This window comes from Staurois parvus, unplaced genomic scaffold (genome assembly GCF_062004578.1).
Source record: "Staurois parvus isolate SC_StPar_1 unplaced genomic scaffold, SC_StPar_1.0 ptg000813l, whole genome shotgun sequence".
NCBI classification, from domain to species: Eukaryota; Metazoa; Chordata; class Amphibia; order Anura; family Ranidae; genus Staurois; species Staurois parvus.
This window is the reverse complement of record NW_028318609.1, coordinates 3,223,091-3,244,906: the sequence shown is the minus strand read 5'-3', so window position 1 is coordinate 3,244,906 and position 21,816 is coordinate 3,223,091. Positions and strand designations below refer to the sequence as shown.

General features: G+C 46.1%; 1 protein-coding gene across 4 annotated transcripts in view; it reads right to left on the bottom strand.

Moving 5' to 3' along the window:
- LOC149444142 (uncharacterized) overlaps nucleotides 1-21,816 on the bottom strand; it is a 114,562-nt gene that overhangs the window by 2,539 nt on the left and 90,207 nt on the right. For 3 of the 4 annotated variants that reach the window (XM_089654899.1, XM_089654897.1, XM_089654898.1), the window contains 3 exons: nucleotides 12,053-12,112; nucleotides 10,224-10,306; nucleotides 1,069-1,163 (listed from right to left, as the gene is read on the bottom strand). In XM_089654899.1, coding sequence (XP_089511025.1) covers nucleotides 1,069-1,163; nucleotides 10,224-10,306; nucleotides 12,053-12,112 — 238 coding nt within the window. The remainder of the gene's footprint in view (nucleotides 1-1,068; nucleotides 1,164-10,223; nucleotides 10,307-12,052; nucleotides 12,113-21,816) is intronic. The other variant, XR_016306552.1, reaches the window with a different exon arrangement.

Here is a 21,816-nt window from a genome sequence, read left to right as displayed (position 1 = left end):
GTTTTAAACACCACAGCCTGAGTATTGTTGCTGGTCATGTCCATCCCTTTATGACTACTTTTACTTATCTTCTAATGGCTCCTGCCAGCATTATAATGCACCCCGTCACAAAGCTCAAAACATCGCAAACTGGTTTGTTAAACAAGACAATGATTTCAATGGCCTCCACAGTCACCAGATCTCAATTCAATAGAGCACCTTTGAGATGTGGTAGAACGAGAGATTCGCATCATGGATGTGCAGCCGACAAATCTGCAGCAACAGCGTGGTGCTATCATATCAATGTAAACCAAAATCTCTGAGGAATGTTTCCAACACCTTGTTGAATCTAAGGAATGAAGGCAAAAAGGGGTCCAACTCGATACTAGCAAGGTGTACCTAATAAAGTGGCCAGTAAATATACACAGAGAAGCGTTTTTGCAGCGAAAGCTGCCTTCCAGGCAAGTCACAATTCCACTTTGTTGAGGGTGTTTCAGATCTCTCATCCATGCTTCACTAACTAAGAAATGTCTGTGCTGTGGGCCCCCAACACCTCACGTTCAGGTGCCAACTCCAAGTTGGCTACATCCCCCCCAAATTAGTGAATACAAAAAGGCTGTTCCAGTAAGTCAATTTCCTGAGGAAGTAGCAGTCACTACAGTACTGGGTACCTCTATCAATCTCCCTGCCATTGCTGAGACCTGTAGCCCCTTCCTGCCCACCCTCAGTGGTTGGTGGAAAGGTCTGCCTGAGCATGACTGGCTGTCAACATGATCAGTAGATGGTCTCCCAACTCCCGACTGAGAGCTGTCTTTGAGTGCAGTGATCTGGCAGTCATGGACGCATATGGGCCGTGTCCACCTTCTTTGTCACCGCACATATGCATTACATGGGTAACAGGGTAGAGACAACCAGCAGAAGGAACAATGGGTGGGTGAGACTTGCAGAGGCTGTGCGAGAAGAGAGGATAGGTAGGACATGCACACAGGGCACCAGAAAGTTGAGAAACTCAGTCTACTTTTGCTGTAATCTGGCAATTGTACACATTTATGAATAAAAACAGTTTTACAAATCAGCACAATTACTCACCAATCCGCTTTATGACCTCTTCACACTCTTTTTGATTAAGTGTCTCAAACACAAAACAGTTAAAAGAGTTCATATCAGGAGCTCCTTCCTTTTCCCTAAAAGAGATGATGTGGTTTTGTTACAAAACATCAGGACATTTATAACTTTGTGTTTGCATTAAATATTTGTTGAAAACTTCATCCTTAATCTCTCTCATTTACCATATTCACTGTAAGGGCCATGTCAGACGAGTGACAGTTTTAGTAAATCAACCCCAGAGTGCAAAATCTGGTGCAACTCTGAATAGGAACCAATCATCTTCCAGGTTTTGAGGACTCTTATCTGATCTGTACATTCCGTTTACACGATTTACTCATCCAATTAGGTTCTGGATTGTTTCCCTCACCAATTTGTGGTGTAGCATATGGATTGATTTACTAAAACTGGAGAGTAAAATCTGGGGCAGCTCTGTAAAGAAACCAAACAGCTTACAGGTTTTTTTTCAAAGCTAAACCACTTGCCTTCCTGAGGATTTACCCCCCTTAATGACCAGGCCTCTTTTTGCTGCTCGGTGCTGTACTAATTCAACTGATAATTGCGCGGTCATGCAATGCTGCACCCAAACAAAATTTACGTCCTTTTTTTCACACAAATAGAGCTTTCTTTCGGTGGTATTTGATCATCTGTGCGCTTTTTATTTTTCACGCTATAAACAAAAAAAGACCAAAAGTTTAGAAGAAAAACGATATTTTTTACTTTCAGCTATAAAAAATATATAGTAAACTCAAAGTTAGTTATAAATTTAGGCCAAAATGTATTCTGCTACATGTTTTTGGTAAAAAAAGTCCCAATAAGTGTATATTGATTGCTTTGTGTGAAAGTTATAGCGTCTACAAACTATAGTATAGATACTGCAATTTACGCCATTTTTTTGCTATACAGCGCTACTCTAGTTTAACGGACAATTGCGCGGTCATGCATTACAGTACATAAATGAAATTTATGTCCTTTTTTCACACAAATAGAGCTTTCTTTCGGTGGTATTTGATCGCCTGTGCATTTTTTATTTTTTGCGCTATAAAAAAAAAAAAGGCTAACAATTTTGAGAAAAAAAAACAATATTTTGGACTTTTTGCTATAAAACATGTCCAGTAAAAAAATGTAAAAATCAAATTTCGTCATAAATTTTGGCCAAAATGCATTCTGCGACATGTCTTTGCTAAAAAAAAAACCCAATACGTGTAAATTAATTGGTTTACGTGAAAGTTATAGCGTTTACAAATGGCAGAAAAGATACTCGGATTTAAAAATTTTTTTTATACTAATAATGGCGGTGATCAGCGACTTATGGCAGGACTGCAGTGGACATTCTGACACTGGGGGGAACTGACTTGGGGTCACTGACACCCCCAGTGACACCAATACAGTGATCAGTGCAAAAAAAAAAAAAAACACTGGCACTGGGGAGGAAGGGGTTAACTTTTTTTATTCACTGAAAGGGTTAACTGTGTGAGGGGAGTGTTTTACTAGGGGGCGGGGGTGTGTAATGCACAGGGACACTGATAAACTCTTCTCTCCTGATCAGCGTGTCAGGAGCTGTCAGTGAACTGACAGAAAGCAGAGCTACTGCAGCCCTGCTCTCTGTCAGTGATTGCCGCTAATCGGCGGGACACGGCCGGTAACGACTGGCCGTGACCCGGCGACTGACACCCGCGACCGGGATCGGCGGTGCAGGTAGGGCGGCCCCCTACCTGTTTTGCAAGCGCACGTTTTAAAACGTGCTTTTGCCCAGCTGTGCCGACCTGCCGCCGTATTTCTACAGTGGCTGGTTGGCAAGTGGTTAATTGAACAAGCTGAAGTTAGAAGCTGATTGGCTTCCATGCACAGCTGCACCAGATATTGTACGCTGCAGTTTTCCCCCTAGGTTCACACTAAGGGTCCTTTCACATGGGCGTTCCGGTTTTTTTTTGCCTCAGTTCAGTCACGTTTTTTCAAAGAAAAAAACGGATGAGTTTACATCTGCTTTTCATCTGTTTACATCCATTTTTTCATCTGTTTACATTGGTTTACATCCATTTTCATCCTTTACATCCGTTTTTGGTCCATTGACATCAGTTTTTCGTCCTTTCTGGGGGTTTTTTGCGGAAGAATAATAGGGCTTTCTTACGTTCAAAAAAATGGATGCGCACATTAACGGATGTAAAAAGATGTTCATCCATTTACATCCGCAAGTCCATAGAAATACACGGGGGTCCGTTTTTCATCCATAAACAGACAAATGAAAAACGGACATACAAAACGCCCGTGTGAAAGGGGCCTTATGAGGACTTCAGTGCATTTTCCAGTTTGCAGAAATGCACTACAGTCCATTTAACATGATTTCCTATGGATGTAATTCACATCTGTGTCTTTGGGCTGGTGTATTTTTTGGAAAAGTTCAGGGACTGCAGATTGCATTTTGCATGTAATAGACTTTAATGGACCCGTACCAAAAACGCAAGTGTTGCATTTTTGATGTGTTTGCTATTAACCCCCCCCCCTCCAAAAAAATTCAAAAGTATTGCAGTTCTGTTCATGTGGTGTGACTTTGATGCAATTTTACATTCTCTAGCGCTCAAGTAGCATCAAAGCCACATCAAAGTAGTGCCTGAGCATGTTAGGGTTAAATGTTAGGGTTAAGGGCTACCCTGAACCCTAACATATAACCCTAGCCCTTAGTCCTTACCCCAACACATCACCCTAGCCCTTAATCCTTACCCCAACACATCACCCTAACCCTTAATCCTTACCCCAACACATCACCCTAACCCTTAATCCTTACCCCAACACATCACCCTAACCCTTAATCCTTACCCCAACACATCAACCTAACCCTAACCCTTAATCCTTACCCCAACACATCAACCTAACCCTAGCCCTTAATCCCTACCCCAACACATCACCCTAACCCTAGCCCTTAATCCCTACCCCAACACATCACCCTAACCCTAGCCCTTAATCCTTACCCCAACACATCACCCTAAGCCTAGCCCTTAATCCTTACCCCAACACATCACCCTAACCCTAGCCCTTAATCCTTACCCCAACACATCACCCTAACCCTAGCCCTTAATCCTTACCCCAACACATCACCCTAACCCTAGCCCTTAATCCCTACCCCAACACATCACCCTAACCCTAGCCCTTAATCCCTACCCCAACACATCACCCTAACCCTAGCCCTTAATCCTTACCCCAACACATCACCCTAGCCCTTAATCCTTACCCCAACACATCACCCTAACCCTTAATCCTTACCCCAACACATCACCCTAACCCTTAATCCTTACCCCAACACATCACCCTAACCCTAGCCCTTAATCCTTACCCCAACACATCACCCTAGCCCTTAATCCCTACCCCAACACATCACCCTAACCCTAGCCCTTAATCCCTACCCCAACACATCACCCTAAGCCTAGCCCTTAATCCTTACCCCAACACATCACCCTAACCCTAGCCCTTAATCCCTACCCCAACACATCACCCTAACCCTAGCCCTTAATCCCTACCCCAACACATCACCCTAACCCTAGCCCTTAATCCTTACCCCAACACATCACCCTAACCCTAGCCCTTAATCCCTACCCTAACACATCACCCTAACCCTAGCCCTTAATCCTTACCCTAACACATCACCCTAACCCTAGCCCTTAATCCTTACCCTAACATATCACCCTAACCCTAGCCCTTAATCCTTACCCTAACATATCACCCTAACCCTAGCCCTTAATCCTTACCCTAACATATCACCCTAACCCTAGCCCTTAATCCTTACCCCAACATATCACCCTAACCCTTAACCTCTAATATGTGACTTTGGACACCAAGGTGCCTGCACTAATTTGATGCTACTTGAGTGCCAGAGAGTGTAAAATCACATCAATGTCACACTACATGAACAGAACTGTCATACTTAACTATTAGCCCCCCCCCCCAAAGAAATGTAGAAAATATGCATGTTCAAAAACACATCACAAAACACACCAGAAAAATGCATCAATCACAACCTGCATAGATGTGAACCTAGCCTGAATAAATCAACCCCACTGTCATTAACCACTTGCCCTCCTGAGGATTTACCCCCCCCTTCCTGACCAGGCCATTTTTTGCGTCACGGCGCTGCGTTATTTTAACTGACAATTGCGTGGTCATGCAACGCTGCATCCAAATGAAATTTACATCCTTTTTTTCCCCACAAATTGAGCTTTCTTTTGGTGGTATTTGAATGCCTCTGTGTTTTTTATTTTTTGTGCTATTAAAAAAAAGTGACAATTTTGAGAAAACAATATTTTTGACTTTTTGCTATTAAACATGTCCAGTAAAAAATTAAAAAAAAATCAAATTGCATCATAAATGTAGGTGACCATGTATTCTGCTACGTCTTTGCTAAAAAAATTTATATACGTGTAAAATTAATTACTTTACATGGAAGTTATAGCATTTACAAATGGCAGTATATATACTGGGATTTATTTTTTGGCGGCGATCAGCGATCAGCGGGACTGCAGCGAGCATTTTGACACTGGCGGGGAACTGACTTGGTGTCACTGACATCCCCAGTGACACCAATACAGTGAATAGTGCTAATAAAAAGCACTGACACTGTACTAATAGCACTGGGCAGGTAGGGGTTAACATCTGTGGCGATCAAAGGGTTAACTGTGTGCTGTGTGTGTGATTCACTGTAAGCACACTGCTTTGTATGGCTCTGCTATGCAGAACCATACAAAGCAGTGTGCAGGAGCTGATAGGGTAGAGAACTATATTGCTTACATACAGTTCTCTGCTCGCCGTTGGTATTACTTGGCGATCACCGGGTGCCGGACAGGACCTGGTGATTGACAGCCATGGCCGCGAATGGAACTGCCCCTACACGGAACTGCAAAATCACGTAAATATACATGTGATTTTGCGCACCCGTGCCGCCCTGTATCAGTATTTCTGCTACAGGGTGGACGGCAAGCGGCTAACTACAACTTGCCAGCAACAGGATCGGAAGCAATTTCCTTCTATGAAGTTGCTTCCTCGCTGCCTAGACCAGCATGAAGTTGCTCCATTGCTCAGGACTTTATTAGGGAAAAGGCTGGATCACCTTGGTGATTCTGATACTAGCAATGTGTCCCCTTCAGCAAAATCATCTACAGTATCTAGAATCAGCCTTAGGGTCTCACCACCAACCATGTCATATCACCAACTTTGTGTCCGTTTCAATTCTTAGATATTCTTTGATGACCTGTAGTTGGCTACAGTGTAGTTTTATAAATGAATATAGCGCTACAAATCACTAGTGTGCGATGATCAGTAGACACTGCATTGGATAACATGAGCAAGTAGAGTCCTTTCACACATACATTCTGTTTTTTAAATCAGCTCAGTCACGTTTTTTCTTGTAAAAAAAATGAATGTAAACCGCAATTGTCAATCAAAGTGCGACAGTGCTGAAAGCTGAAAATTGGCCTGGTAAATAACAGGGTATAAGTGCCCGGTAGGCAAGTGGTTAATGTCCGCATCCGTTTTACAGGACGTCATATGACGTCCACCCAGAACTGGCCGACCGCAGTGCAGCCGTCATTCGGCTATCTGCGGTCGGCAATTAGTTAACGGATGTAAAGAAGAGACAGCACTAAGTGTAGACGATTAAAATCAGGCAGATTTAATGGTAAAATTGCACTCACATAGATAGGTAACAGATAGGCATGTCAAGTGATGGAGGTCCAGTGGGAGCATCAGGTCCTTTGGCCGCGCTCTGGGTGTTTTCCCGCCGCTCTGGTGGTGTCCAGGGCTCGGGGAGTAGCAGAGGGGCGCAGGGAGGCTCGCAGGGATGATGTCACCGCATGGACCGGGTTTCCAAGATGGTGCGCGTTCGGAGCATGCTCACTCCTTCGTCATGCAGATCCAGTGGCCATCTTAGTGTGGTCTTATATGGGCAAAGCCAGTAGGCAGGGCTGCCCATATAAGCCCATACGAAGATGGCCACCGGATCGGCCTGACGAAGGAGTGAGCATCTATCTATGCGAGTGCAATTTTACCATCCAATCTTCCTGATTTTAACCGTCTACACTTAGAGTGGCACTGTGGTCTCTCTACAAACTCTTACAGCCAGCTGCCTCCTCTGACAAGTCCATACCACTACAAGCCCCCCACTACAGATGGACTTGGACATCACCTCCACATGGACCTGCTACTAACCCCCATTGCTGATGGTCCATTTCAAAACGCACACAGGGTAGATGCGTCTTAGCGCTCCCTCCCCCCACTCACCTCTGTATTAACGGATGTAAAACAGATGATCATCGATTTAAATCTGCTAGTCCATAGAAATACACGGATGTCTGTTTTTCATCTGTAAACAGACGGATGAAAAACTGACATACGGAAAGCCCGTGTGAAAGAGCCTGTAATGATATTGGTCATTTTGTAGCCAATGTTTAATGCTGAAAAAGTCATTAACTCAGTACGTGAGCTATGAATTCCTGAAACTGCTGTGACTTGACATCAGTCAGAGTAGATGGCCATAGTGTAAGCACTTTTACAGTTCTCTGCATCATCCAAATGTTCAGCTCGGGCATTGAACATCTGTATATTAAAGAGCAGTTCTTAAAGTGGAACTAAAACAAATCGATGTCATCTTTTCCCAAAACAGTTACATTCAAAGCATGCTGTGAATGGTAAAGTGCAGCTGAAGTTCTGCTGTAAAAAACAACAGTGAGCAGGAGGCTGGTGTTGCAGAAGAGACATGCACGGTCTCTTCTGCAATAAGATTGCCCTACCTGCCTGCTCTATGTCTTCTCCAATACTGTAAACTGAGCTGTGCATATGCAGCTCAGCTTACAGTGTCAGGCTGGTCTCTGAGTGTCGGGATGGCTAACTCCTGCACATGTCAGAAGTGACATTATCCCTTGCCGGCCTATGAAGAGAACCAAAGACCAGCACTCAGAAGAAGATGCTGACCCCAACAAGGGACCTTTGGACAAGTAAGCATTCATCCTTTAGTTCCGCTTTAACAGTAACAATTGCTTGTGCTCTCAGCTGAACGGTCAAGCCATCAAATGACTGGTGTTCAGGGGCAGACTGACAACTCATGGGGCCCCCCAGGCAACAGGGGATCATGGGGCCCCTGTGTCCTAGCCCACACCCAAAAAAGCCTATGAAAGGCACCAGGGGCATCTCATGGGGCCCCCTACTGACCCCAGGGCATCGGGCAGTGCCCAAGTGCCTGAATGGTCGGTCCGCCCCTGCTGATATTATACCTAATCACATGTGCAGCACCATGGCAACTGCAGATCAAACAGAGGCTAAAATGGCAGCTTCCTTAACTGTAAAGGATAGGAGGGTTTAGTTCCACTTTCAGCGAATACTGATAAGTCTCAACAGTCCAGACTTCAGCCCCTTGGCACTCAGGCGAAATCCCCTGCTATGACAAGAGGACTTTGACATATAATAGAGGAGACAAAGAAAGTTAGTCTCTATTAAAAAAAAATAACTTTCAACCTGAGCTCTAAGCACATTTCATCCACCTATGTATTTGTTAAAATCATTAAAGTGTCATTAACCACTTGCCTACCGGGCACATATACCCCCTTCCTGCCCAGGCCAATTTTCAGCTTTCAGCGCTGTTGCACTTTTGAATGACAATTGTGCAGTCATGCAACACTGTACCCATATAAAATTTTTATAATTTTTTTCACACAAATAGAACTTTCTTTTGGAGGTATTTACTTGCTGTTGGGTGTTTTATTTTTTGCGCTATAAACACAAAAAGAGCAAAAAAAAAATTTCTCTTGTTTCTATTATAAAATTTTGCAAACAGGTAATTTTTCTCCTTCACTGATGTGCGTTGAGGCTGCACTGATAGGCAGCACTGATGAGGTGGCACTGATGATGGGCACTGACTGGCAGCACTGCTGGGCACTGACTGGAGGCACTGATGGGTGGCACTGCTGGGCTGCCCTGATAGGCACTGGTGGGCGGCACTGCTGGGCACTTGTGGGCGGTACTGCTGGGCACTTGTGGGCAGCACCGCTGGGCACCGATCAGGGCACTGATCATCAGTGCCGATCCCCCGTCTGACAACTGCCGGTTTTCGGCAGTACTTTCTTCACTTTCTTCAAGTTCCTCCACTCCAAACTCGCCCATCCATATCTTTATGGACCTTGCTTTGTGCACTGGTGCGCAGTCATGTTGGAACAGGAAGGGGCCATCCCCAAACTGTTCCCACAAAGTTGGAAGCATGAAATTGTCCAAATGTCTTGGTATGCTGACACCTTAAGAGTTCCCTTCACTGGAACTAAGGGGCCAAGCCCAACCCCTGAAAAACAACCTAACACCATAATTCCCCATCCACCAAACTTCACACTTGGCACAATGCAGTCAGGCAAGTACCGTTCTTCTGACAACTGCCAAACTCAGACTTGTCCATCGGATTTTCCAGACAGAGAAGCGTGATTCCAGAGAACATGTCTCCACTGCTCTAGAGTCCAGTGGCAGCGTGCTTTACACCACTGCATCTGACTCTTTGCACTGTACTTGGTGATGTAAGGCTTGGATGCAGCTGCTCGGCCATGGAAACCCATTCCATGAAGCTCTCTACGCACTGTTGTTGTGCTAATCTGAAGGTCACACAAAGTTTGGAGGTCTTTAGCTATTGATTCTGCAGGCAGTTGGTGACTTCTGCACACTGTGCGCTCCAGCATGTGCTGACCCCACTCTGTCATTTTACGTGGCCTACCACTTCGTGGTTGAGTTGCTGTTGTTCCCAGTTGCTTCCACTTTGGTATATTACCACGAAAATTTGACCATGGAATATTTAGTAGCAAGGAAAGTTCACGGATTGACTTATTGCACAGGTGGCAACCTATCATGGTACCACGCTTGAATTCCTTGAGCTCCTGAGAGCGACCCATTCTTTCACAAATGTTTGTAGAAGCAGTCTGCATGCCTAGGTGCTTGATTTTATACACATGTGGCCATGGAGGTGATTGGAACACCTAAATCCAATGATTTGGAGGGGTGTCCCAATACTTTTGACAATATAGTGTATGTATTTCATCTGTATATTTAACATATTGCTTGGAGTTCAGCTTTAGGAAGATGCTATACAATTCCACAGATGTTCTGTTTGACATGATACTCACACGGCACACAATGCAAACACCTTCCTGTTATCCATTCTGCGTCCCACACTGGAAATCTCTGGGTACAGATAGTGAAACATGACCTGTAGAATAAAAATTCCTGTTTGTTATGGAATAAAGGTTGATGGCTCTCTAGACACCAAAACACATATGACCTGTACCAGTCTGTGGCCTGTTCGGGCCGCACAGTGGGAGGGGATTATGAATAGCTGCTCCAGACTGTCTGTTTCCTCTTTATGTGTTCTCTAAACCAATAGCTCAACAGAAGCAGTGTACCTAAAGACACCGTCTTGACTGTAAATCCATATGTAGCCACATGAAGAGAAGTAGAGCCTATTCAGTTGTGCGTATAAACCTCATTTTGAGCTATTGAAAACTGGCTTTTTATCAACATAGCAGGTAAGGAGAGTGTGGAAAACATGAAAAGGATGCCAGAGCTCCACCTGCTGGCTGCCCATGAAAATATAAAATTATATATACAGTGGGGCAAAAAAGTATTTAGTCAGCCACCAATTGTGCAAGTTCTCCCACTTAAAAAGATGAGAGAGGCCTGTAATTGGCATCATAGGTAGACCTCAACTATGAGAGACAAAATGAGAAAAAAAATCCAGACAATCACATTGGCTGATTTGGAAAGAATTTATTTTCAAATTATGGTGGAAAATAAGTATTTGGTCAATATCAAAAGTTCATCTCAATACTTTGTTATATATCCTTTGTTGGCAATGACAGAGGTCAAACGTTTCCTGTAAGTCTTCACAAGGTTGGCACACACTGTTGCTGGTATGTTGGCCCATTCCTCCATGCAGATCTCCTCTAGAGCAGTGATGTTTTTGGGCTGTTGCTGGGCAACACGGACTTTCAACTCCCTCCAAAGGTTTTCTATGGGGTTGAGATCTGGAGACTGGCTAGGCCACTCCAGGACCTTGAAATGCTTTTTACGAAGCCACTCCTTCGTTGCCCAGGCGGTATGCTTGGGATCATTGTCATGTTGGAAGACCCAGCCACGTTTCATCTTCAATGCCCTTGCTGATGGAAGGAGGTTTGCACTCAAAATCGCACAATACATGGCACCATTCATTCTGTCCTGTACATGGATCAGTCGTCCTGGTCCCTTTGCGGAGAAACAGCCCCAAAGCATGATGTTGCCACCCCCATGCTTCACAGTAGGTATGGTGTTCTTTGGATGCAACTCAGCATTCTCTCTCCTCCAAACACGACGAGTTGTGTTTCTACCAAACAGTTCTATTTTGGTTTCATCTGACCATATGACATTCTCCCAATCCTCTCCTGGATCATCCAAATGCTCTCTAGCAAACTTCAAAAGGGCCTGGACATGTACTGGCTTAAGCAGGGGGACAAGTCTGGCACTGCAGGATCTGAGTCCCTGGCGACGTAGTGTGTTACTAATGGTAGCCTTTGTTACGTTGGTCCCAGCTCTCTGCAAGTCATTCACTAGGTCCCCCCGTGAGAACTTGCACAATTGGTGGCTGACTAAATACTTTTTTGCCCCACTGTAATACATACTGGATTAGAAAAAAAGTTTACAACTTTCATCTTTTGGTCCTAATCATAATAAAGACAAGTCAGTATTTTATTTATATATATATATAAAAACACAAGAACAAGTATCTTTAAAGGATAGAGTTTTAAATGGCTTTCACACCATCCTATCTCCTGTTGTCAGTTCTGGAGACACTCAAGTGAATTAGTTTATTTGTAGTCTACGTTCTTCTCCCTGTCACTGTTTTTGTATTCTTTAGAAGCCTGTGTACAATGAATGCTCGTGGCAAGAAGCACAACATACGGCTGGCATTTCTCTGTTTTACCTCTGATGTTTCCTTGTCTTTTACTGCCAATTCTGTCTCTTTGATGTCCAATAAAACATCCTGTGAAAGACATATTTAACATGTATGTTCCAACTTAGTTACTACAGATAAAAATGACTTATCAAAACAATAACAGCCATACAAGGTTAAAGTAAATGTCTCCATTATCTATTGACAGAAACAGTACTTCATATTCATAAACCATGAGTTATACTGCCACCTACAGGAAGATTAGACACTAAGCACGAAAACTTGAGGCCAGCCTCCAGTGGGTATAACCCCTCCCATAACTAGTCCACTCTGCTTTGCTTAGTGTCCTCAAAGCTTTTTGATTTTGGCTACTTGTTCAGCTTTTACTGTTGGGGTGTGCCCGCCCCTCTGTTTTTATGAACTGCTTGGGGCCCTTGCATAGTTCATGAATAAGAGTGGATGAAAGAAAAAATTTACTTTTTCTTCCTATTGTGAAATCCCTTTCTTGGAGTCCATTGAAGGATAATGTTCCCTTCCCTCTTGTGATATACACTATGTTGACAAAAGTATTGGGACACAAAATTATTTGCTGCTAATTACCCACCATGTGTGTCACGCCTCTACTCTGTTGAAGATCTGGCATGGATACCTTATCCCATTCTTGGGCAGAGTCACGGCAGTAAAAATGAATGTCTTGCCTAAATTACTTTATTTATTTAGAGCACTCCCAATCCTGGTCTCAAAAACGTTCCTAGACCGCTTTCAACGGATGATTAATAATTTTATTTGGCGTAACAAAACGCCCTCGTTATCACAATGGGCAACTATTAATTCCCAGGTCCCATGGATCAGATTTGAATCTCAGTCTATATGTCCGTTCTATCTACCAGGCATAATATGGTCCAAAATTCCCCCCCCCCCCCCGCTCGTTATGGATCCATAATTCCATTGTAGCCCAATCATTAATGCTTTGGTCCAGATATAAATTTAATTAAATCTGGTCTCCTCTGTTTCACCAGGTTCATAATTTTTTGGTGACCCGAATTTTATTACGGCATTCTCATCTCCACAGGCGTTCCGTTGGTGGTATGATAGATCCTTTATCAGGTTATCTGACTTTCAAGGAAGATCTTATATCACCTTTGAGATGCTACACATACTTTTTGATACCCCGCTGCATGAATATTATCATTATCGACAGATTAGACTTTTTTTAACTCACATTTTGGTCTTATACCCTCATCTCTGATTTCGTTTTTTGAACGCATTAGCCGTGACTCTCCTAGGGACTCTCCTATTTCAGATTTGTATCGACAATTTTTGGTTAGTTCCTTTCTCTCACCCCCTCTTTATAGACAGAAATGGGAGGCTGATAGTGGTATCACCTTTTGGGATGAGGATTGGGTTTCCATTCTGTCCGTGAGACAGCCCTCAAAAGTATTAACCAGATGGTATTATACCCCATCTAGACTACAGGTCCTGTATCCAGGCATGTCCCACCTATGTTTCTGGGGCTGGGGCCTTGCTGGTACCCTAGTGCATACATTTTGGGCCTGCCCAGGCCTCTCCTTGGTGTGGCGCAAGATCTCTGAGGTGGCTTCTGCACTGGCAGGAGCCCCGGTGCATTTGTCTATGCAGTCTTGCCTATTAGGAGCTCATATCTCGGGAGTTCAGACTGAGGTTATGAGGCTAATCCATACCATTTGTATATCCACCCTATGGGCTATTGCCCTACACTGGAAATCTCTCACGGTGCCATTGGCCACCGTGCTGCATAGAGTTGATGCTGTGATCCTCAAGGAAAGAATGCATTACACTATTGGATAAGATGCACTTATTTGATAGAAAATGGGAAATCTGGAGAACTCAGACATTTACTATATGACTAAGGAACACCCAAGTTTGGATTGATTGAGTTACTCTGTTGGTAGCTGTATAACTCTACCTACCTCTTTACTTATATTGCTCATGTACTTAAGTTCTTTTCTCTCTTTTTTTTTCTCTCTCTCTACTCTACATGATTGTACCTTTTGAAATGTACACTTAATCTGTGCCTTGTTTGTGTTTTATATACTGTTTGATGCTGTAATGTCATTTTACAGTCTATTTCTTGAAAAATAAAGACGTTTGTAAACAAAAAAAAAAGAAGTCTTGGGACACCCCTCAAAATCATTGGAACCTGGTGTTCCAATCACCTCCATGGCCACAGGTGTATAAAATCAAGCACCTAGGCATGCAGACTGCTTCTACAAACATTTGTGAAAGAATGGGTCACTCTCAGGGGCTCAGTAAATTCAAAACGTGGTACTGTGATAGGTTGCCACCTGCGCAATAAGTTCATCTGTAACATTTCCTTGCTACTAAATATTCCACGGTCAACCGTTAGTGGTGTTATAACAAAGTGGAAGGAACCGGGAACAACAGCAACACAGCCATGAAGTGGAATGCCACGTAAAATGACAGAGCGAGGTCAGAGCACGCTGAAGCGCACAGTGTGCAAATGTCGGCAACTGTCTGCAGAGTCAATAGCTCCAAACTTTGTGGCCTTCAGATTAACACAACAATGGTGTGTAGAGAGCTTCATGGAATGGGTTTCCATGGCCGAGCAGCTGCATCCAAGCCTTATATCACCAAGTACAATGCAAAGCGTCAGATGCAGTGGCGTAAACCTCTGGACTAGAGATGAGCGAAGTATTCAAAAATTCGATTCGGCGAATTCGAGGAATAAATTCGATTCGAGGCGAATATATTCGCTGCGAATTTAACTTATAAAAGGGTGTTTCTAGGCTTCAGAGAGCCTTTATATTAGTGCAGAACACTGTACCTTTAATTTAAATGCCCTTGGAGTCTGCTGGGGAAGAGAAATAATACTGTCAGTCAGTATGACATGCAGATGAGTGCCGTCGATCTTAGAATCACCGCACACTTCACTCATTTGGGCAGTCACGGGGCCAAAACCAGAGTGTGGAGCCACAGTGTGGCGGTGGAGGCAGCAGCAATGGGAGGCCATACAGCACCCTATGACAAAATGGAACCCACCAGCAGTGTGAGGAGACCTGAAAGTGGCACATGGCAGAGTGTGGCGATGGAGACAGCAGCAATGGGAGGCCGTACAGGGACCCATGACACACTCTGGACCTGGCAGCAGCATGAGGAGGCGGTACAGGGGCCCATGACAGATTACGGGCCTGGCAGCAGCATGAGGAGTCGGTACGGGGGCCCATGGCAGATTACGGGCCTGGCAGCAGCAATGGGAGGCCCGTAATCTGCCAGCACCCTATGACAAAATGGAACACACCAGCAGTGTGAGGAGACCTGAAAGTGGCACATGGCAGAGTGTGGCGATGGGGACAGCAGCAATGGGAGGCCGTACAGGGACCCATGAGACACTCTGGACCTGGCAGCAGCATGAGGAGGCGGTACGGGGGCCCATGGCAGATTACGGGCCTGGCAGCAGCAATGGGAGGCCCGTAATCTGCCAGCACCCTATGACAAAATGGAACCCACCAGCAGTGTGAGGAGACCTGAAAGTGGCACATGGCAGAGTGTGGCGATGGAGACAGCAGCAATGGGAGGCCGTACAGGGACCCATGAGACACTCTGGACCTGGCAGCAGCATGAGGAGGCGGTACGCGGGCCCATGGCAGATTACGGGCCTGGCAGCAGCAATGGGAGGCCCGTAATCTGCCAGCACCCTATGACAAAATGGAACCCACCAGCAGTGTGAGGAGACCTGAAAGTGGCACATGGCAGAGTGTGGTGATGGAGACAGCAGCAATGGGAGGCCGTACAGGGACCCATGAGACACTCTGGACCTGGCAGCAGCATGAGGAGGCGGTACGGGGGCCCATGGCAGAGTGGCGAAGCGTAAGCAGCTTAAATTAAAGGCCATACAGAGGCCTATGTTAAAAATAATAACATGTTTGGGGCATGATTCATGGCGGATTTAGTCAGTTGTGTCAGGAACTGGTGGTTTGAAATCCAGACTAATCCACGCCTGATTCATTTTCACAAACGTGAGTCTCTCCACACTTTGGGTGGACAGTCGTGTCCTCCGCGGAGTTACAATACCTCCTGCCGCACTAAACACGCGCTCCGATGCCACGCTACTGGCCGGGCATGACAGCCTTTCAAGGGCAAATTCAGCTAGTTGGGGCCAAAGATCAAGTTTCGTTGCCCAGTAGTCAAGGGGATTGTCTACATCGGTTGGCAGGGTGCTGTCCAAGTAGGCCCGAGCCTGTTGTTTGAGGTCCTGCTCCAGGTCCACCTGATGCTGCTGCTGCTGCGGCTGGTTAGTAGTTTCCTCACTGCGCTGGTGAAGAAAGCTACTCATCATCGACTGCAGACTGAGGCAGCCGCTGCTGGTGGAGCTGCCACTACTCCTACCACCCCACCCCTCCCCTGCTGCCATGGCAGCGGAACGCGAGCGCACAGGGCCCACAGTGTCTGAGGATGGACGTTGGCGCAGAAAGGCAGAGACCAACTGACTACATAGGTGGTTTTTATAGTACGTTATTTTGGCCTCCCTCTCAGCAGGTGTGAAAAAGGCCACCATTTTTGAACGGTAGCGAGGGTCCAACAAGGTGGACAGCCAAAAGTCATCCCTCTGTCTGATGGTTATTATTCGGCTGTCGCTACGCAAGCAACCGAGCATGCTATGGGCCATTTGTGCCAAGGAATGCGAGGGACTCCCTGCCTCCATCTCCACAGCATACTGCCACGGTGCGTCTGGGTCCTCTGTCTCCTCCTCCTCCTCTACCAGATGCTCCTGCTCCTCCACTCCTGTCCGCTGAGTGGAAAAGCCACCCATTTCACTCAATAATTCCTGAGCACCAATGTCCTCCTCTACCTCCTCCTCTTCTTCCTGTCCTGCCCCCACAGGGGTCATGTGGCGTTGAGATCTGTGCGCCACGTCTACCGCACCCTGACCAGCCATTGTTAACAGCATTTGTTCCAGGACGTGCAACAGAGGAATGACGTCGTTCATCCCATAGTCCTGCCGACTCACGAATAGTGTGGCCTCCTCAAAGGGTCTGAGAAAGCGGCAGGTGTCACGCATGAGCTGCCAATGGCTGACATCTAAGTTACACAGGGGAGTACCTTTATCCGCTTGTAACATCAGGAAATCGGTGATGGCCTTTCGCTGTTCGTAAAGGCGGTCTACCATATGTAGGGTTGAATTCCACCTTGTTGCAACGTCACAGCATGAGGAGTCGGTACGGGGGCCCATGGCAGATTACGGGCCTGGCAGCAGCAATGGGAGGCCCGTAATCTGCCAGCACCCTATGACAAAATGGAACACACCAGCAGTGTGAGGAGACCTGAAAGTGGCACATGGCAGAGTGTGGCGATGGAGACAGCAGCAATGGGAGGCCGTACAGGGACCCATGAGAGACTCTGGACCTGGCAGCAGCATGAGGAGGCGGTACGGGGGCCCATGGCAGATTACGGGCCTGGCAGCAGCAATGGGAGGCCCGTAATCTGCCAGCACCCTATGACAAAATGGAACACACCAGCAGTGTGAGGAGACCTGAAAGTGGCACATGGCAGAGTGTGGCGATGGAGACAGCAGCAATGGGAGGCCATACAGGGACCCATGAGAGACTCTGGACCTGGCAGCAGCATGAGGAGTCAGTACGGGGGCCCATGGCAGATTACGGGCCTGGCAGCAGCAATGGGAGGCCCGTAATCTGCCAGCACCCTATGACAAAATGGAACACACCAGCAGTGTGAGGAGACCTGAAAGTGGCACATGGCAGAGTGTGGCGGTGGAGAAAGCAGCAATGGGAGGCCGTACAGGGACCCATGACACACTCTGGACCTGGCAGCAGCATGAGGAGGCAGGAAGAACCGCCGTATCTTTATCACGGTTTTCCCAGGCCACCAAATGGTGACGCTGCATATGCTGACGCAACGCTGTAGTCCCAACATGGGCCCCCTGGCCACGCTTGACTTTCTGGCCACATAGTCGACATACGGCTACGTTTACTTCCTCGGGCGGCTTGACAAAAAATTGCCACACCGCCGAGTAGGAAACTTTGCCCCCGCTACTCCTCACTGGCTGACTGCTACTTCCTCCGTGCACACCGGCACCACTACTGGCCGTGGTGGTAGGCTGCAGTGGAGCTGGTGGTGTACTCCGTGGCCGTTTGCCTCCACTGACACTGCTGCGACCCTGCTGCCTCCTGGGCAACCCACCGACTGTTTTGCTCGCTGGCAAGCTGGCACCCTCTACTCCTGATGATGCGGAAGCAATAGCCTGATGACGACGAGGCTGCAAAGTGCGATCAGCCTCATCATCATCAATTAGGGTCTCCGCCTCACTACTAGCCCCCTCGGCTGCGTGTGGGTCAGGAGACAGACCTGTCTCTAGACCGGCTACCGAGCCACTCTCCTCGCCAGTACTTCTTCGCCTGGCTGCTGAAGAGGCGGATGTCTCCCCCCGTTCCTGACCGCCCTCTGTTAGTTCTTCCTCACTGTACAGTGGGGCTGAGCCCACAGCATGCGATACTTCGCTTGGTGAGGGAACACCAAAGGACAGGGGCAGGTAGAGGACACGTGATTTCAGTGGGCTTGCTCCCGGGCCATGCCAACTAACGGTTGTGTCTGACGTACCCACCGACCGTTGGCTGTAGGTGTCAGAGGTGACCTGGGAAGAGGAAGACGACCGAGCCAACCAATCGATGACGGCAGGGTTGTCGGTGGAGACACGACCGATGGATGACACCGGGAGCACTGGCCTCTGGCTGCGACTAGTGCTGCCTCGACCCCTTCCTCTGCTGCCACGTCTGCTCGCTCCTAAAACATTGCCTCCTCTGCCACTCCTCTGCGTGTTGTCTGACATACTCTTTAATTCAACGATTCTGTGTCCCTGAGTAACAATTCTGTGTCCCTCAGTAACAATTCTGTGTCTGTCCCTGAGTAACAATTCTGTGTCCCTCAGTAACAATTCTGTGTCCCTCAGTAACAATTCTGTGTCCCTCAGTAACAATTCTGTGTCCCTCAGTAACAATTCTGTGTCTGTCCCTCAGTAACAATTCTGTGTCTGTCCCTCAGTAACAATTCTGTGTCTGTCCCTCAGTAACAATTCTGTGTCTGTCCCTCGGTAACAATTCTGTGTCTGTCCCTCAGTAACAATTCTGTGTCCCTCGGTAACAATTCTGTGTCTGTCCCTGAGTAACAATTCTGTGTCCCTCAGTAACAATTCTGTGTCCCTCAGTAACAATTCTGTGTCCCTCAGTAACAATTCTGTGTCCCTCAGTAACAATTCTGTGTCTGTCCCTGAGTAACAATTCTGTGTCCCTCAGTAACAATTCTGTGTCCCTCAGTAACAATTCTGTGTCCCTCAGTAACAATTCTGTGTCCCTCAGTAACAATTCTGTGTCTGTCCCTGAGTAACAATTCTGTGTCCCTCAGTAACAATTCTGTGTCTGTCCCTGAGTAACAATTCTGTGTCCCTCAGTAACAATTCTGTGTCCCTCAGTAACAATTCTGTGTCCCTCAGTAACAATTCTGTGTCTGTCCCTCAGTAACAATTCTGTGTCCCTCAGTAACAATTCTGTGTCTGTCCCTGAGTAACAATTCTGTGTCCCTCAGTAACAATTCTGTGTCCCTCAGTAACAATTCTGTGTCTGTCCCTGAGTAACAATTCTGTGTCTGTCCCTGAGTAACAATTCTGTGTCTGTCCCTGAGTAACAATTCTGTGTCCCTCAGTAACAATTCTGTGTCCCTCAGTAACAATTCTGTGTCCCTCAGTAACAATTCTGTGTCCCTCAGTAACAATTCTGTGTCCCTGAGTAACAATTCTGTGTCCCTGAGTAACAATTCTGTGTCCCCGAGTAACAATTCTGTGTCCCCGAGTAACAATTCTGTGTCCCCGAGTAACAATTCTGTGTCTGTCCCCGAGTAACAATTCTGTGTCTGTCCCCGAGTAACAATTCTGTGTCTGTCCCCGAGTAACAATTCTGTGTCCCTCAGTAACAATTCTGTGTCCCTCAGTAACAATTCTGTGTCCCTCAGTAACAATTCTGTGTCTGTCCCTGAGTAACAATTCTGTGTCTGTCCCTCAGTAACAATTCTGTGTCCCTCAGTAACAATTCTGTGTCCCTCAGTAACAATTCTGTGTCCCTCAGTAACAATTCTGTGTCCCTCAGTAACAATTCTGTGTCCCTCAGTAACATATCTGTGTCCCTCAGTAACAATTCTGTGTCCCTCAGTAACAATTCTGTGTCTGTCCCTCAGTAACAATTCTGTGTCCCTAAGTAACAATTCTGTGTCCCTCAGTAACAATTCTGTGTCCCTCAGTAACAATTCTGTGTCTGTCCCTGAGTAACAATTCTGTGTCTGTCCCTCAGTAACAATTCTGTGTCCCTCAGTAACAATTCTGTGTCCCTCAGTAACAATTCTGTGTCCCTCAGTAACAATTCTGTGTCCCTCAGTAACAATTCTGTGTCCCTCAGTAACATATCTGTGTCCCTCAGTAACAATTCTGTGTCCCTCAGTAACAATTCTGTGTCTGTCCCTCAGTAACAATTCTGTGTCCCTAAGTAACAATTCTGTGTCTGTCCCTGAGTAACAATTCTGTGTCTGTCCCTGAGTAACAATTCTGTGTCTGTCCCTGAGTAACAATTCTGTGTCCCTCAGTAACAATTCTGTGTCTGTCCCTCAGTAACAATTCTGTGTCCCTCAGTAACAATTCTGTGTCCCTCAGTAACAATTCTGTGTCCCTCAGTAACAATTCTGTGTCCCTGAGTAACAATTCTGTGTCCCCGAGTAACAATTCTGTGTCCCCGAGTAACAATGCTGTGTCCCCGAGTAACAATTCTGTGTCTGTCCCCGAGTAACAATTCTGTGTCTGTCCCCGAGTAACAATTCTGTGTCTGTCCCCGAGTAACAATTCTGTGTCCCTCAGTAACAATTCTGTGTCCCTCAGTAACAATTCTGTGTCCCTCAGTAACAATTCTGTGTCTGTCCCTGAGTAACAATTCTGTGTCTGTCCCTCAGTAACAATTCTGTGTCCCTCAGTAACAATTCTGTGTCCCTGAGTAACAATTCTGTGTCTGTCCCTCAGTAACAATTCTGTGTCCCTAAGTAACAATTCTGTGTCCCTCAGTAACAATTCTGTGTCCCTGAGTAACAATTCTGTGTCTGTCCCCGAGTAACAATTCTGTGTCCCTCAGTAACAATTCTGTGTCCCTCAGTAACAATTCTGTGTCCCTCAGTAACAATTCTGTGTCTGTCCCTGAGTAACAATTCTGTGTCTGTCCCTCAGTAACAATTCTGTGTCCCTCAGTAACAATTCTGTGTCCCTCAGTAACAATTCTGTGTCCCTCAGTAACAATTCTGTGTCCCTCAGTAACAATTCTGTGTCCCTCAGTAACAATTCTGTGTCTGTCCCTCAGTAACAATTCTGTGTCCCTAAGTAACAATTCTGTGTCCCTCAGTAACAATTCTGTGTCCCTGAGTAACAATTCTGTGTCTGTCCCTGAGTAACAATTCTGTGTCCCTCAGTAACAATTCTGTGTCCCTCAGTAACAATTCTGTGTCCCTCAGTAACAATTCTGTGTCTGTCCCTGAGTAACAATTCTGTGTCTGTCCCTGAGTAACAATTCTGTGTCTGTCCCTGAGTAACAATTCTGTGTCTGTCCCTCAGTAACAATTCTGTGTCTGTCCCTCAGTAACAATTCTGTGTCTGTCCCTCAGTAACAATTCTGTGTCTGTCCCTCAGTAACAATTCTGTGTCCCTCAGTAACAATTCTGTGTCTGTCCCCGAGTAACAATTCTGTGTCTGTCCC